The 14627-nt window shown below is 42.8% G+C and overlaps 1 protein-coding gene across 4 annotated transcripts in view; it reads left to right on the top strand.

Moving 5' to 3' along the window:
• The window catches only part of LOC115155015 (Krueppel-like factor 8), a 98519-nt gene extending 84150 nt beyond the window's left edge, over positions 1 to 14369 (top strand). For all 4 annotated transcript variants that reach the window (XM_029701798.1, XM_029701797.1, XM_029701799.1 and 1 more), the window contains exons 5-7: positions 1883 to 1994; positions 7286 to 7428; positions 9779 to 14369. In XM_029701798.1, coding sequence (XP_029557658.1) covers positions 1883 to 1994; positions 7286 to 7428; positions 9779 to 9960 — 437 coding nt within the window. In that variant the 3' untranslated portion in view covers positions 9961 to 14369. The remainder of the gene's footprint in view (positions 1 to 1882; positions 1995 to 7285; positions 7429 to 9778) is intronic.
• Positions 14370 to 14627: the final 258 nt, after the last annotated feature.

Genomic DNA, 14627 nt, shown 5'->3' on the forward strand with positions numbered 1-14627 from the left:
TCAATTTGTATTATTTGTGGGAATACTTGGGAACAGATTTCCTAAAATAAACCATTTTTTTGCTGAATTCCTGGGGATTTTAGTCTTTTTTGACCAAAAACTAAAATCCCCCCAAATAAAAAAACGTTACTAAAAACTTTATGGTGCCAAAATAAATCACTTGCGGGCCGGTTTAACTGACTTACCTAGTTAAATAAATGTTACATTTTGTTGCCAACCCCTGCAGTAAAATATAGTAAAGACCAGTAGAGTAGGGTACAATAGAGCACTGTACAGTGGAGCACACTGTACAGTAGTGCAAGGTTTTCCCAAACTCGTTCCTGGCGGCCCCCCTGGTTGCACATTTAGTTTTTTGCCCTAGCATTACTCAGCTGATTCAAATAACCAACTCATCATCAAGCTTTGATTATTTCAATCAGCTGTGTAGTGCTAGGGCAAAAACCAAAATACGTACCCAGGTGGGGCCCCAGGGCCAAGTTTGGGAAATCCTGCACAGGGGTGCAATCCCTTGCCATGTCTGTTTCTATGGGCACAAGCACTGTTCATGACACACACTGTTCACACCTCTTGTTTGGCGGAAAGATAATTTTGCAGGTTTTAAAGCAAATTTTCTTGCAAGTATACATTTTGCTATGTCTAACGTGTATTCATGTGAATATTTCCAAATGGCACCTTGTGCGTTATACTATTACAACTTTCAAGAGTAAGTTGAAAGCCGAACTGAGTTCCTTACATGAAATAAATGGTTTTTATTTTTATTTATTTGGGGGGGGGGGGGCGCGCTCTTTCAATGTAATAATAGAAGAACTCAACATGTTCTATTGAAATAATAGTGGTAAAAAATATATATATAGACTCCCAAATTTCCAAATTGTAATGGTTCCCTCTGCTTTCTGATGTCCTCTAGCTGTGGTCTTTGACCTAATGGCCCCCAGAGTCTCTAGAATTCTAGGGTCCAGTTTCCAGATTAAGCCTACTGTAGTCTTGGAATAAGAAGCTCTTTCCTTAGAGAATGTCTATTGAACATGCTTTTTAGTCTAGGACTAGGCTTAAAATCTATCCGGAAAACTGTCCCTAGGACTTGTAAACTGTCAACATGAACATTCTGTAAGTAGAAAACACATGTAGTTGAGTGTGTTGATACAGAGTGTACATGAGTAGGTGTAGATTTGACTTAAAAAGAGTTGCCACACTACACTTATACCCCTGTTGTGTAACAGGAGTGACACACAGAGCTCTGAGTAGAGAGGGTGGAGTATGGGAGGGAGGGTGGAGTATGGGAGGGAGGGTGGAGTATGGGAGGGAGGGTGGAGCATGGGAGAGAAGGACTTTTAGAAGGGGTAAGAGTTCTAGAAGAGAGGAGATGGGTCGCTTTGCCTTTGAATAAGGTGGGTATTAGGGTTAACAGGTGGTGGGTTGTCCCAACATACAAAGGACAGTTATTTACCCCCATCCCAACCCCATCATCACAAACAACCCTCACCCCCTCTCATCCTCAGGCAAGAGAAACTTTAAACAGTGCAGTCACCACATTCTGACCCACTGAAGGAGAAAGGGAGAGGTGGGGTGGGGGAGGGGAGGGGGGTTCACAAATACAATCAGCAGCCTCCGCAGCACAGCCAACCATACCTAAGTATAATGAGGAATTCTCTCACACCCAAATAGAAATTCAAATGAGCTCAGCTGGGATGCCTTGACTTACCTTTTGTATTGCCAAGTACTGTGTGTTAATGTTGGATTTAAAGTTGCTAACCCCCTGTTGTTTGTCTTTCTTTATTTATACCCATCTTTCTTCCTCTCTCTCTCTCTTTCTTCCCTCTCTTCATCTTCTCCATCTCTCTCCCCCTCCCCCCTTTCTCCATCTACCCTTTTCTCCCTACAGTGCGTATCAAGCCTGGCTCGGCATCCCCAGTGGAGTACCAGAGTGACAGTGATGTGGAGAGTGGGACAGAGTCAGGTTCAGCATCCTTCAGTACACCGGGACTGGACACAGGGTGAGTGTCAGATAATGGAAGGTGGTGTAGGCCTGGACACAGGGTGGTGGTACTGTAGGACTCCGCTTCCTTCTTTGGACACAGGGTGAGTGTTAAGGCTTCCGCATGCTTCCCAGACAAGAGTTCGGAACAGTTTGTGCATATATTATGACAACATTTAGTGACGTCTTGGTTCGTTTTGGACTTCGGCAAGGGTTTTTTCAGCTGTTCGGGCACACCAACAGGCACCAAGTCTACTCCCCCTTGTCGGCGATTGTTCAACAGTATGGATTCTTCAATGAAGTGCCTGTTGTCATTCAACAAGAGACTTGTCCTCATGCACATTTTTTCACTTGAGAAATACTGCAGCAAACATCTTAGTCAGATGCAAAATTGCGCAACTAAGATCTCCTCGGCAAAAAAACGTAAAAATGTATAACAGATTTCTTGAGATATCATAGATAAATCTGGCTGCTGGCTACGGCGTCTCAAAATGGGCAAACATTTATTTCAAGCGAAGGTCTTTTAAGGGAACGAGCTCGGCAAGCGCCAGCCGAACTGAAGCAGGCTGACCCCTTCAGAGGATGGGAGGCTGGGTGATACATTGTTTTTTTTTAATCGATATACGATAACAGTACTTATTTCAGAAGATATCTTGCATGATTTGTGTGTAGTTGAGTAGTCCTGTTATACAGTGCCTTCATAAAGTATTCATAACCCTTATTCCACATTTTGTTGTGTTACAGCCTGAATTCAAAATGGATTAAATATACATTTTTCTCACCCATCTACACGCAATACCCCATAGTGACAAAGTGAAAACATCTTTGTAGAAATGTTTGCAAATGTATTGAAAAGGAAATACAGGGCCTCTCGAGAGGCGCAGCATCGCAGTGCTCGAGGCGTCACTACAGGCACGGTTTCGATCCAGGCATGTGTCTTTTTCTCAGGGGTGGTTTCCGTCTGGCCACTCTCCCATTAAACCCAGATTTTGATTTTATTTTACCTTTATTTAACGAGGCAAGTCAGTTAAAAACAAATTCTTATTTTCAATGACGGCCTAGGAACAGTGGGTTAATTGCCTTGTTCAGGGGCAGAACGACAGATTTTTACCTTGTCAGCTCGGGGATTCGATCTTGCAACCTTTCGGTTACTAGTCCAACGCTCTAACCACTCGGCTACCTGCCACCCCGATATATGCCTCATCACAATTGTATCTCGGAGATCTATGGACAGTTCCTTGGACATCATGTTAAAGTTTCTGCTCTGACATGCACTGTCAGCTGTGGGACCTTATATAGACCACTGTGTTTATTTCTAAATCATGTCCTAACAAGGATGATCAAAGGAAATTGGATGCACCTGAGCTCAATTTGGAATACTTATGTAAATGAGACATTTTTGTGTTTCATTTTCAGTGAATTTTCCCAAAAAATTCAAATCATGTCTTCACTACGTGGTATTGGCAGGTTCTCCCATAAGGAAAAAAATCAATTTAATCCATTTGAATTCAGGATGTAACACAACAAAATGTGTATTAAGTCAAGGGGTATGAATACTTTCTGAAGGCAATGTAGGAGTAGAGTGATACAGGAAGAGTGTTGCAGGACTGGGGTTGAGTGTATTAGAGAAAAGTGATATAGGGTGAATTTGCCCCTTCACTGGGGGTTTGGCTGTGGTGAGCTGGGCCCGTCCCTCCTCTCCTCTCTCTGGCATTAATTACATTACTGCAGCACTGCTCTTCTCTGGACCCTTACATAACCCCTGAACACTGGAGGAGAGGAGAGGAGAGGCAGTGTGTATGTGGCACACAATGTGTAGTGAGGCAGCAACCGGGAGAGACCGAATGTATTAATGTGTATCTCTATTTGGTAGGAGGATGCAGCAACCTCAACGCCCCAAGGCGTAGCTTTGTCTGTGTGTGTCAGAGCTTGCTGCACTGTAACTGAAATGCAGGGTGTGTGCCTGGAGAGTTCACTTAGCTGACGTGTGTTTGTGTCTTTGTGTCTTTGTGTGTGTGTCGGAGCTCTGCTGCACTCTAACTGAAATGCAGGGTGTGTGCCTGGAGAGTTCACTTAGCTGACGTGTGTTTGTGTGTTTGTGTGTGTTGCTGGGCAGGGTTGTCAGATCTGAGTGTAAACAAGGTTACGTAATGCAGTTTGTCGTCACACCTCCTTATAAACGGTTTGGAGAGAGAGAAAGAGAAGGAGCGGCGTGAGTGAGTGTGTTAGAGGTGGGATGGGGTGAAGAAGGAATACTATTCTATTCTTTAGTGTGTTTGAGCCAACGGCTGGGCAGAGAGAGAGAGAGAGAGAGAGAGAGAGAGGAAAAGGAGTGAACTAGTTGGCAGGCAGGGTGGGTGGAGAAAGGGAAGGCCGGCCGCGAGGAACCCGGAGGATGGGAGGGAGCGCGAGAGGAAGGAAAGGAGGGAAGAGAGAGGAGAGATCAGCATTGAACTGTAAGCTGTCCAGCTGTATGGGTTTTCGACAGTTACTCTCTAGCCCTCTCTGCTGCCTGTGGCCTGTAACTTCACCCAGGGATCATATCACTATTAACTGTGTTAAACCTAAACAATAAACGTAATCGTCAGTGATTACCAGGACTGAGGCTCTGTTAGAATCATTTAAATTAACATGGTGTATTTGACTATTCTGTATGTATACTGAACAAAAATATAAATGCAACATTTTCAAAGATTTTACTAAGTTGCAGTTCATTGAAATAAACACATTAGGCCATATCTATGGATTTCACATGACTGGGAATACAGATATGCATCTGTTGGTCACAGATACCTTAAAAATCATGTAGGAGCGTGGATCAGAGAGCCAATCAGTATCTGATGTGACCACCATTTGCCTCATGCGGCACGATACATCTTGTTCTCATAGAGTTGATCAGGCTGTTGATTGTGGCCTGTGGAATGTTGTCCCACTCCTCTTCAATGGCTGTGTGAAGTTGCTGGATATTTTCGGGAACTGGAACACACTGTCGTACACGTCGATCCAGAGCATCCCAAACGTGCTCAATGGGTGATATGTCTGGTGAGTATGCAGGCCATGGAAGAACTGGGACATTTTCAGCATCCAGGAATTTGTGTACAGATTCTTGCGACATGGGGCCGTGCATTATCATGCTGAAACATGAAGTGAGGGCGGCAGATGAATGGCACGACCATGGGCATCAGGATCTCATCACGGTATCTCTGTGCATTCAAATTGCCATCAATAAAATGCAGTTCTGTTCGTTGTCCGTAGCATATACATTCCCATACCATAACCCCACCGCCACCATGGGGCCCTCTGTACACAACGTTGACATCAGCAAACCGCTCGCCCTCACAACGCCATATACACTGTCGTCATCTGCCCGGTACAGTTGAAACCAGGATTCATCCATGAAGAGCAAACTTCTGCAGCGTGCCAGTGGCCATCGAAGGTGAGCATTTGCCCACTGAAGTCGGTTACGATGCTGAACTGCAGTCAGATTAAAACCTTGGTGAGGATGACGAGCACGCAGATGAGCTTTCCTGGGAGGGTTTCTGGCAGTTTGTGCAGAAATGTTTCAGTTGTGCAAACCCACAGTTTCATCAGCTGTCAGACCATCCCGCAGGTGAAGAAGCCGAATGTGTAAGACCTGGGCTGCGTAGTTACACGTGGTATGTGGTTGTGAGGCCGGTTGGACGTACTGCCAAATTCTCTAAAATGATGTTAGAGGCTGCTTATGGTAGAGAAGTTAACATTCAATTCTCTGCCAACAGCTCTGGTGGACATTCATGCAGTCAGCATGCCAATTGCAAGTTCCCTCAAAACTTGAGGCAACTGTGGTATTGTGTTGTGTGACCAAACTGCACATTTTATAGTGGCCTTTTATTGTCCCCCGCACAAGGTGCACCTGTATAATGATCATGCAGTTTAATCAACTTCTTGATATTCCACACCTGTCAGATGGATGGATTATCTTGGCAAAGGCAAAGGTTACTAACAGGGATGTAAACAAATTTGTGCACAATAATTTAGAGAAATAAGATTATTGTTGGAATGGAACATTTCTGCGATCTTTTATTTCAGCTCATGAAAGATGGGACCAACACTTTACATGTTGTGTTTATATTTCTGTTCAGTGTAGTTCCCTCATGTAGCCATGTCCAAATACGTAGGGACGAATCACAACTTCATTTATATTGTTGTTCAGTGTAGTTCCCTCATGTAGCCATGTCCAGATACGTAGGGACGAATCACAACTTCATTTATATTGTTGTTCAGTGTAGTTCCCTCATGTAGCCATGTCCAAATGCGTAGGGACGAATCACAACTTCATTTATATTGTTGTTCAGTGTAGTTCCCTCATGTAGCCATGTCCAGATACGTAGGGACGAATCACAACTTCCTATTTATATTGTTGTTCAGTGTAGTTCCCTCATGTAGCCATGTCCAAATGCGTAGGGACGAATCACAACTTAATTTATATTGTTGTTCAGTGCAGTTCCCTCATGTAGCCATGTCCAAATGCGTAGGGGCCAATCAGAACTTCCCATTGACATCAATGCTTGACTAAGTAAATAAAATTGGAAGTTAGGATTCGCCCCCCCATAGTGTCACCTAATGATGATGCAGCAATGGCAAAATAATTTGTAAGACTTCTATTCATCAATCACACAGATCAGTACAGTAGAGTGCATGAATAATAAACCCATGGATAGATGTTAATTGTCCAGTCAGCCACGCTTGGGCAGTTCCCTATAGGTGTTACATCACAGTCCTTTCCTTCTAGGTTTAGTTAGGGCTTAGACAGTATGGGTGCGGTTGGGGAGGTAAACGTTATAGAACATGTCTGCTCATGTAACACTAACAGTTACAGACCTTTTATCAAGCCCACATTAAGTATTTCAATATGTTGTTGCTGTTGTACTCGTATTGTATTGGATGTCATGTACTTGTATTTTCTATTGTTTTAGTGACTATTTGTATGTGCATTGTGGCTGTGCATTGTGGCTGAGACTACGGGTGCAAATTACCTCTTTTCTACCCCCAGCACATTTCCATGGAAGTTGCATTACTGTAATATTGGTGTTGGTTAATGTGCACTGTCCCGTTGAAATTCAAATAATGATCCTAATAATATTTCAAAAAAAAATTTGAACCCAGGTCTGAAGAGTTAATATACAGGTAGCTAGCTGCTTTCTAGTAGTCCTGCTAATACAGGTGATCTGCTGTGACATTTTGTAATTTCACTAAATACATGACTCAGTGCATCTCACTCCAGCCTCACCCATATAATGTCTGCTTTCTCTCTCTCTTTGTCACTCTCAGGTCAGGTGTAGACATGGACATGCAGGTGGATCCTGATTCGCCGGATATGAAGAGGAGGCGTGTCCATATGTGTGACTATGATGGCTGTAACAAGGTGTACACCAAGAGCTCACACCTCAAAGCCCACCGCAGGATACACACAGGTAACACCAGTGTTGGGAAAGTAGTATATTACTAACCCAAACTTTTTTGGCAAAAGTAACGTTACTTTACAATATTACTTTGTGTGGAAAGTAACGAGTTATATTACTTTGCTTTGCTTTCATGGGAAAAAATCCCAATCTCACCGTTTGTTTGACTGTTTTTTGACTGTCAGAGGGAGTAAGGCGAGCCGTGCGTACTCTACCAAAGATAGGCTACTTACTAACTCAGGTTGGATCACTGCTTTCTCCTTCCATCTGATAGGCTACTTACTAACTCAGGTTGGATCACTGCTTTCTCCTTCCATCTGATAGGCTACTTACTAACTCAGGTTGGATCACTGCTTTCTCCTTCCATCTGATAGGCTACTTACTAACTCAGGTTGGATCACTGGTTTCTCCTTCCATCTGTGGCACTGCTTAATTAGCCATATACTGTAAGCCAAACATCTGTACAGATTTCCTCTCCTTTAATTGAAAATCTTTCCCTGGAGCTGCCAGTTCTTTCTGTTAGACCTCACATACACAGCACATAGAGATGTCTAGACATCAGAGGTGCGCCCTCTATACATTTCTATGGACAGCAGCCCGTCATGACATTTCTCAAAACACCCTTACGCCGCTCGCTCAAGAACTAAATAAGGAAACAAGTGGAGATCGGATCATGGAAACACAGCCGGTGGAGATAAGATTCTGAAAGTAACACACGCGTTGTTTGACAAAGTAACTGTAATAAAATAGCCCAATTTGATAAAGTAACGCATTACTTTACTCTGTTGCTCATAAAATGTATCAGATTACGTTACGTGTTAGTTCTGTAACGCGATACCCCCAACACTGGGTAACACACACCCTGACCTGCCCACATACTCATCTATAGCCAATGACTGATCCAGGGCCCGCATTCTGGAGCCTAGTGTTTCCCAACTCCAGTCCTCCAGTATCCCCAACAGTACACATTTTTATTGCAGCCCCAGACAAGCACACCTGATTCAACTAATCATCAAGCCCTAAATTAGTTCAATGAGGTATGTTTGAACCAGGCTACACACTTTTTATGCTTTTGGGAGTACTCGACGACTGGAGTTGGGAAACACTGCTGTAGCCAATGAATAGCCACTGCTGTAGCCAACTGCTCTTAAATGCTAGTAAAACTAGTGCATGCTCTTCAACCGTTCGCTGCCCGCCCGCCCGACTAGCATCACTACTCTGGACGGTTCTGACTTAGAATATGTGGACAACTACAAATACCTAGGTGTCTGGTAAGATGTAAACTCTCCTTCCAGACTCACATTAAGTATCTCCAATCCAAAGTTAAATCTAGAATCGGCTTCCTATTTCGCAACAAGGCATCCTTCACTCATGCTGCTAAACATACCCTCGTAAAACTGACTATCCTACCGATCCTCGACTTTGGCAATGTCATTTACAAAATAGCCTCCAATACCCTACTCAATAAACTGGATGCAGTCTATCACAGTGCCATCCGTTTGGTCACCAAAGCCTCATATACTACCCACCACTGCGACCTGTACGCTCTCGTTGGCTGGCCCTCGCTACATATTCGTTGCCAGACCCACTGGCTCCAGGGCATCTATAAGTCTTTGGTAGGTAAAGCCCCGCCTTATCTCAGCTCACTGGTCACCATAGCAACACCCACCCGTAGCACGCGCACCAGCAGATATATTTCACTGGTCATCCCCAAAGCCAATTCCTCCTTTTGCTGCCTTTCCTTCCAGTTCTCTGCTGCCAATGACTGGAACGAACTGCAAAAATCACTGAAGCTGGAGACTTATATCTCCCTCACTAACTTTAAGCATCATCTGTCAGAGCAGCTTACCGATCGCTGCACCTGTACCCATCTGTAAATAGCCCATCCAACTACCTCATCCCCATATTGTTATTTGTCTTCCTCTTTTGCACCCCAGTATCTCTATTTGCACATCATCATGTGCACATCTATCACTACAGTGTTAATGCTAAATTGTAATTATTTCGCCTCTATGGCCTATTTATTGCCTTACCTCCCTAACCTTACTCCATTTGCACACACTGTACATATATTTTTCTGTTGTGTTATTGACTGTACGTTTGTTTATCCCATGTGTAACTCTGTGTTGTTTTTGTCGCACTGCTTTGCTTTATCTTGGCCAGGTCACAGTTGTAAATGAGAACTTGTTCTCAACTGGCCTACCTGGTTAAATAAAGGTGAAATAAATAAAATAGACACGTTGCGTAGATCTATACTATAACTTCTTATCTTAAGATGCCTCGTTTTTGCTCAGTTACATGCACTGAATGCACTTCCTATTAAACCAATCAACCAACTAACTCCATGTCTTCTTCCCTGTAGGAGAGAAGCCGTACCACTGTACATGGGAGGGATGTACCTGGAGGTTCGCCCGGTCAGACGAGCTGACTCGACACTTCCGTAAACACACCGGCATCAAGCCCTTCCGCTGCACCGACTGTGACCGCTCCTTCTCCCGGTCCGACCACCTAGCCCTGCACCGGAGACGCCACGTCATGATGTGAACCATGACCTCTGACCCATGATCTTTAAACCCTTCCCCCTACTACCATCCCCCCCCCTCGGTACTCAAATGAAACTCAGATGGGAGGGGCTGAACTGTCACTTCCTGTTCCTGTCTCTTTTCTCTCCTCGTCCTGTAATATGAACTGTGGGTCATCGTGGAGATCAGGAAATTAAAGAGGTGGAGAACGCAGATTGCAAAGTAAATGATGAGAGCAGTTCATTGTTGTTATTTGGTTGCCTAGTACCTAAAGGGGGAGTCCACCACTCTTCACAGCTACCCTCACCCCAATGCTTACCCTCTCATCTCTCCCTCACACCCCCACTCGGTGTGACCATGGCATGACGCCATCCTCCTCTATGGCTTCCTATCCATCCAGAAGACCGATCGGTGAAGACAAACCAGGGAAGCCTGACTGGGATACTGCAGAGAGAAAGAGACAGACAGACAAGACAGGCTGGACTGAGAGAGAGAGACAGAGAACAGACTTTGAAATGATGCAGGGATACCTACACCACACACTCAGCTCAGAGGAAGAAGATGAGGGAGGAAGAGAACGGAGAGGAGGTGAAGGGGGCGAGGAAGGATATGTGGCTTTTGTCTTGTTTGTTGATTTCAGAGGGGAAGATACTGTAGATACGTTTACTGTGTTTTCTTTCTCAACTTCTGTGATCCTGCATTGCGTGCATGGGCTCAGCTGTGTGTGTGTCTGTGTGTGTGTGCGCGCATAGCTTTGAGTGTGTGAGCGTTAGTGAAGTGTGTGCTATTTAAAGACAGTTGAAGATGCATAAAGTCCTCTCCTCCATATCCTTTCCTGAGCAGAGTCTGCAGACCCCTCGGTGTGTGTGGGGTAGAACTGTTCTATTCTGTCTAATTCAAACCCCCCCTCCACTCCCCCATCCCCTAAAACAGGGAGCTACAAGACTGTGAATTTTTATTAAGATTCTGTTTTCCTCAGTTTCAATCAGAAATGAAATCATGTTCACTTGCCCCACATTTTTAACTTGTTTGTTCAGTAACAGTATTTGTTGTTAAAAAAAGGCCTTTTTTCTTCTTCTCCTTCCCCCCTCCTCTTTGCCAGTGATTGGCTTTTAACAGAATAGCATCCCTTTTTTTGTCTATTTCAAATCCTTAGATTGTGTTTGAGACTGTGAAAGTATAAGAAAAACTAGTTTGAACTCTCGCAGGGATCTAGGGGAGCTTGTGTGTGTGTTTTGTGCGTGTGTGTGTATGGAACGAATAATCAGAAATGATGATTTTAGAAGTGTGTGTTACCTCTTGCCCGTCGGAGCCTTAATGAATCAAAGTCAATCTGAGAAACTCTGGTTTTAGAAACGCGCTTTTGTTTTGGTCTTCAGGGTTACCCAGGAAACGGGGTCTTATCGCCCTGACGACAGGTCACGAGGCACTCTCTTTTTTGTTACAAGCATTTCTACCCAGACTCAGATCAGGGCTTGTATTTACAGAGTCACAGAGTAAGATTTCCGATCTAGGATCAGGTCTGCCCTTTCCATATGATCTTATTCATTATGATCTAAAAGGCAAAACTGATCCTAGATCAGCAATTTACTGATCTTCATGTCTTAAGCTGGCAGTTTTTAGCTCCTGCTCTCTGGGTTCACTTGATTATGCAACTTCCACAGACCTCGCTCCTAGCGCTGTACTGGGGTCAGTGGATAAGTATGTGTTGCTAGTGGAACATACAAAGAGCTCACTCCTTACGCTGTATTGGGGTCAGTGGATAAGTATGTGTTGCATACATCTTGCTACTGGGACATACACAGACCTCGCTCCTTACGCTGTATTGGGGTGGGTCAGTGGATAAGTATGTGTTGCAAGTGGAACATACAAAGAGCTCACTCCAAAGTGCTGTTATGGAGTAAGTAGCAACATACATCTTGCTACTGGGACATACACAGATCTTGCTCCTAAGGGCTGTACTGAAGCCAGTGGTTAAGTACGTGTTGCCACTGGGACGCACAGCTCCTGTGGTACTAGTGCTGAGTGATTAACTGAAATGTCGGTTATTTTACGTTTTTCAAACAACTCATTGACCATCATCAGTTCAATGATTTAAATTCCATTATGTTCCGTTTTTTTCAGTGAGCTCATTGCACAGTTTCTGTACAAGTAAATCCGATATAGACTGAAATCTTTGATGTAGGAGGGAGTTGTAGTTTCAATAGGGCCAATATTCTAAATAGTTTAGCTCATAAAATGTGATGAATAACTGCAATGACCATAATCCATTGCGCATCTACTTGTCTGGTCTATGTTTTCTTTTACGCCAGCTACGGAAGAGACCGAAGAATGCGTGATCGTGAGAGGATATAGAGAGCAGCTGTTGGTTCGCCAGGTATCTGTACCTGAAAATACATGATCTAAGTGATTGATAGGGGGTATTCAGCAGTCATAAAATTATGCCTTATTTACTTTGAAGAACTACTAAAATAGTGATTTTGTCAGACAGCAGCTCTATAGAGATGAGATGACTTGGAATCAAATACAAAACTACAACTCCCTCCTACATCAAACAGTTCAGGCTTTAAAGTTATCAAATAAAATAAATGTAATATACACAACAGCTGAAATATTTGATTAAAGTAAAGTGATGTGAATAAATGGTGGTTAATAAGTGATAAGCAGTAATGGGTAGTCACTACCACCATGGGACTTTTATTATTTGTTTTGTTCTGTGTTATTACAGCATTCAACCCACATAATGCATAGTGCATTTAATGTTTAAAAATAATCAAAACCGTGATTATATTTTAATAATTGAACCGGAACCGACCTCAAAAAGTACTAATCGCTCAGCACTATGTGGGACATACATACTTGAGGACGCGTAAACAAATTGTTTGGCTCTCTCGCTAGCAGTCGCAGCAGCCATAATCATTTCAAACGCTAGCTAAATAAAATATGAGCGAATTTAAGATCCCTTTTCTGTTGACAATTTAAAAACAAAATGCAGATAATGCTTGTCTGACTCTGAGCCCAGCCTTGGTGTGAGTTGAGTTGAGCGCATGCCGGAAGCAGCGAGAGATCTTATTGGCCCACACAGAGCAATGCAATGTTCCTATGAGTTTCTCTCATTCTCTGCTTCGACTCCTAACAATGATACTAAGCACATCTTTCTAGAAGAGTATATGCATTTGATTGCAAATGGTTTTGTTTTGTAAACTGTTAATATTAGATGTTAAGGACTATGAGAATAATGAAAGAAGAATACGAAGTGTACATTCTGTATATAATCAAAAAGCATAATAAATGTAACAGGTGGAGTTCTATTTTTAACACTGACTAGACAATGTGAAAATATCATTTGTATTTTCTTTTCTCCTCTGTTGGATGGATTTACAAATGAAATGTGTATAAAAAAAAAAGTGAAATTCCTCCTTTACAAAAAAAATCCCCCAAAATCGGTCCCTTTTGTGTTGTGCTCACTGTTGTTGCATGGAGAGTAGCATTTGTTTTTGTGAAGTTGGTGAGCATGTCGGTGTGAACATGGTGCCCTAACCTAACAGTTATAATGACCTGCAACAAGCACTGAAAAACCTGAAGAACCGTCTCAACCATATCCTTATCCCAAATGTCACCCTATTCCCTATATAGTGCATTACCTTAGGGTTCTGGTCAAAAGTAGTGCACTATATAGAGAAAAGGATGCAATTTTGGATGCACCCCATGCTGAAAAACTGATAATATGTAATATCTGTTGTCATTGGTCAAACCCACCTCACTGCATAGACATGGCAATGCCAGTGATATACAATACACCAACTCATCCATATGAAATAACATAAAATCCTTTTTAATGGACTCCATATACCACAAAGAAAACCATACAATAATACATCAATACAATACACCACGATAGTGATGCTCTTTCCAAGAACGTGTATCTATGGTTTAGACGTGGCAGCATACGACTGAAGACTTCATGACCCTCTGCTCGTTTCTGTACTGTATCTGAACAAGCACGTTTATCCACTATCAGCTAGTCACCCATCACTTCTACAATACGGCACCACATAATGCAAGGGTAAATTGATTGATTGTGTGTGTGTGTGTGTGTGTGTGTGTGTGAGTGTATTACTGAGCATGTGAGTGTGCTTTTTCTTATCATTAATCAAAACTCTTTAAGAAATCATAATTTTAGGTATTTTTTATTGAATGCAGTAATTTATGGGCCAGTACTATATTACTCAGTGCAATGCAGTTATCGTTATAATAATACAAGTCATTAATATTATTTCTTTTGTATTTGTACAGAACAATGTGTAAAGATCAGTGAGGAAAACGTGAGCTTTTTGATACTGTGAGATGTTGTTTCATTAAGTCAGTTTCCCCCTGTACAGTTGTGATTTACCCCACTCCTTTTATAGAATAAAATGTTTTTGGTTCAGATTGATGATGCAATGTCTTTATTGTGGACTTACATGCTGCCTACACCAGCCACAGGCGTACGTCCGCATGCGCCATCTCACAAGTTGATTTTGTCCATCTACAAACACACATGAAACATTCATGGACTTGCTGTTGCTAGTTAATTTGTCCTGGGAGATAAACATTGGGTTGTTATTTTACCTGAAATGCACAAGGTCCTTTTTTTCCTGGATCTTTGTAGAAGTTTGTAGTAGTGTGTGATTGTGGCCCACAATTCGG

This window comes from Salmo trutta, chromosome 19 (assembly GCF_901001165.1).
Source record: "Salmo trutta chromosome 19, fSalTru1.1, whole genome shotgun sequence".
NCBI classification, from domain to species: Eukaryota; Metazoa; Chordata; class Actinopteri; order Salmoniformes; family Salmonidae; genus Salmo; species Salmo trutta.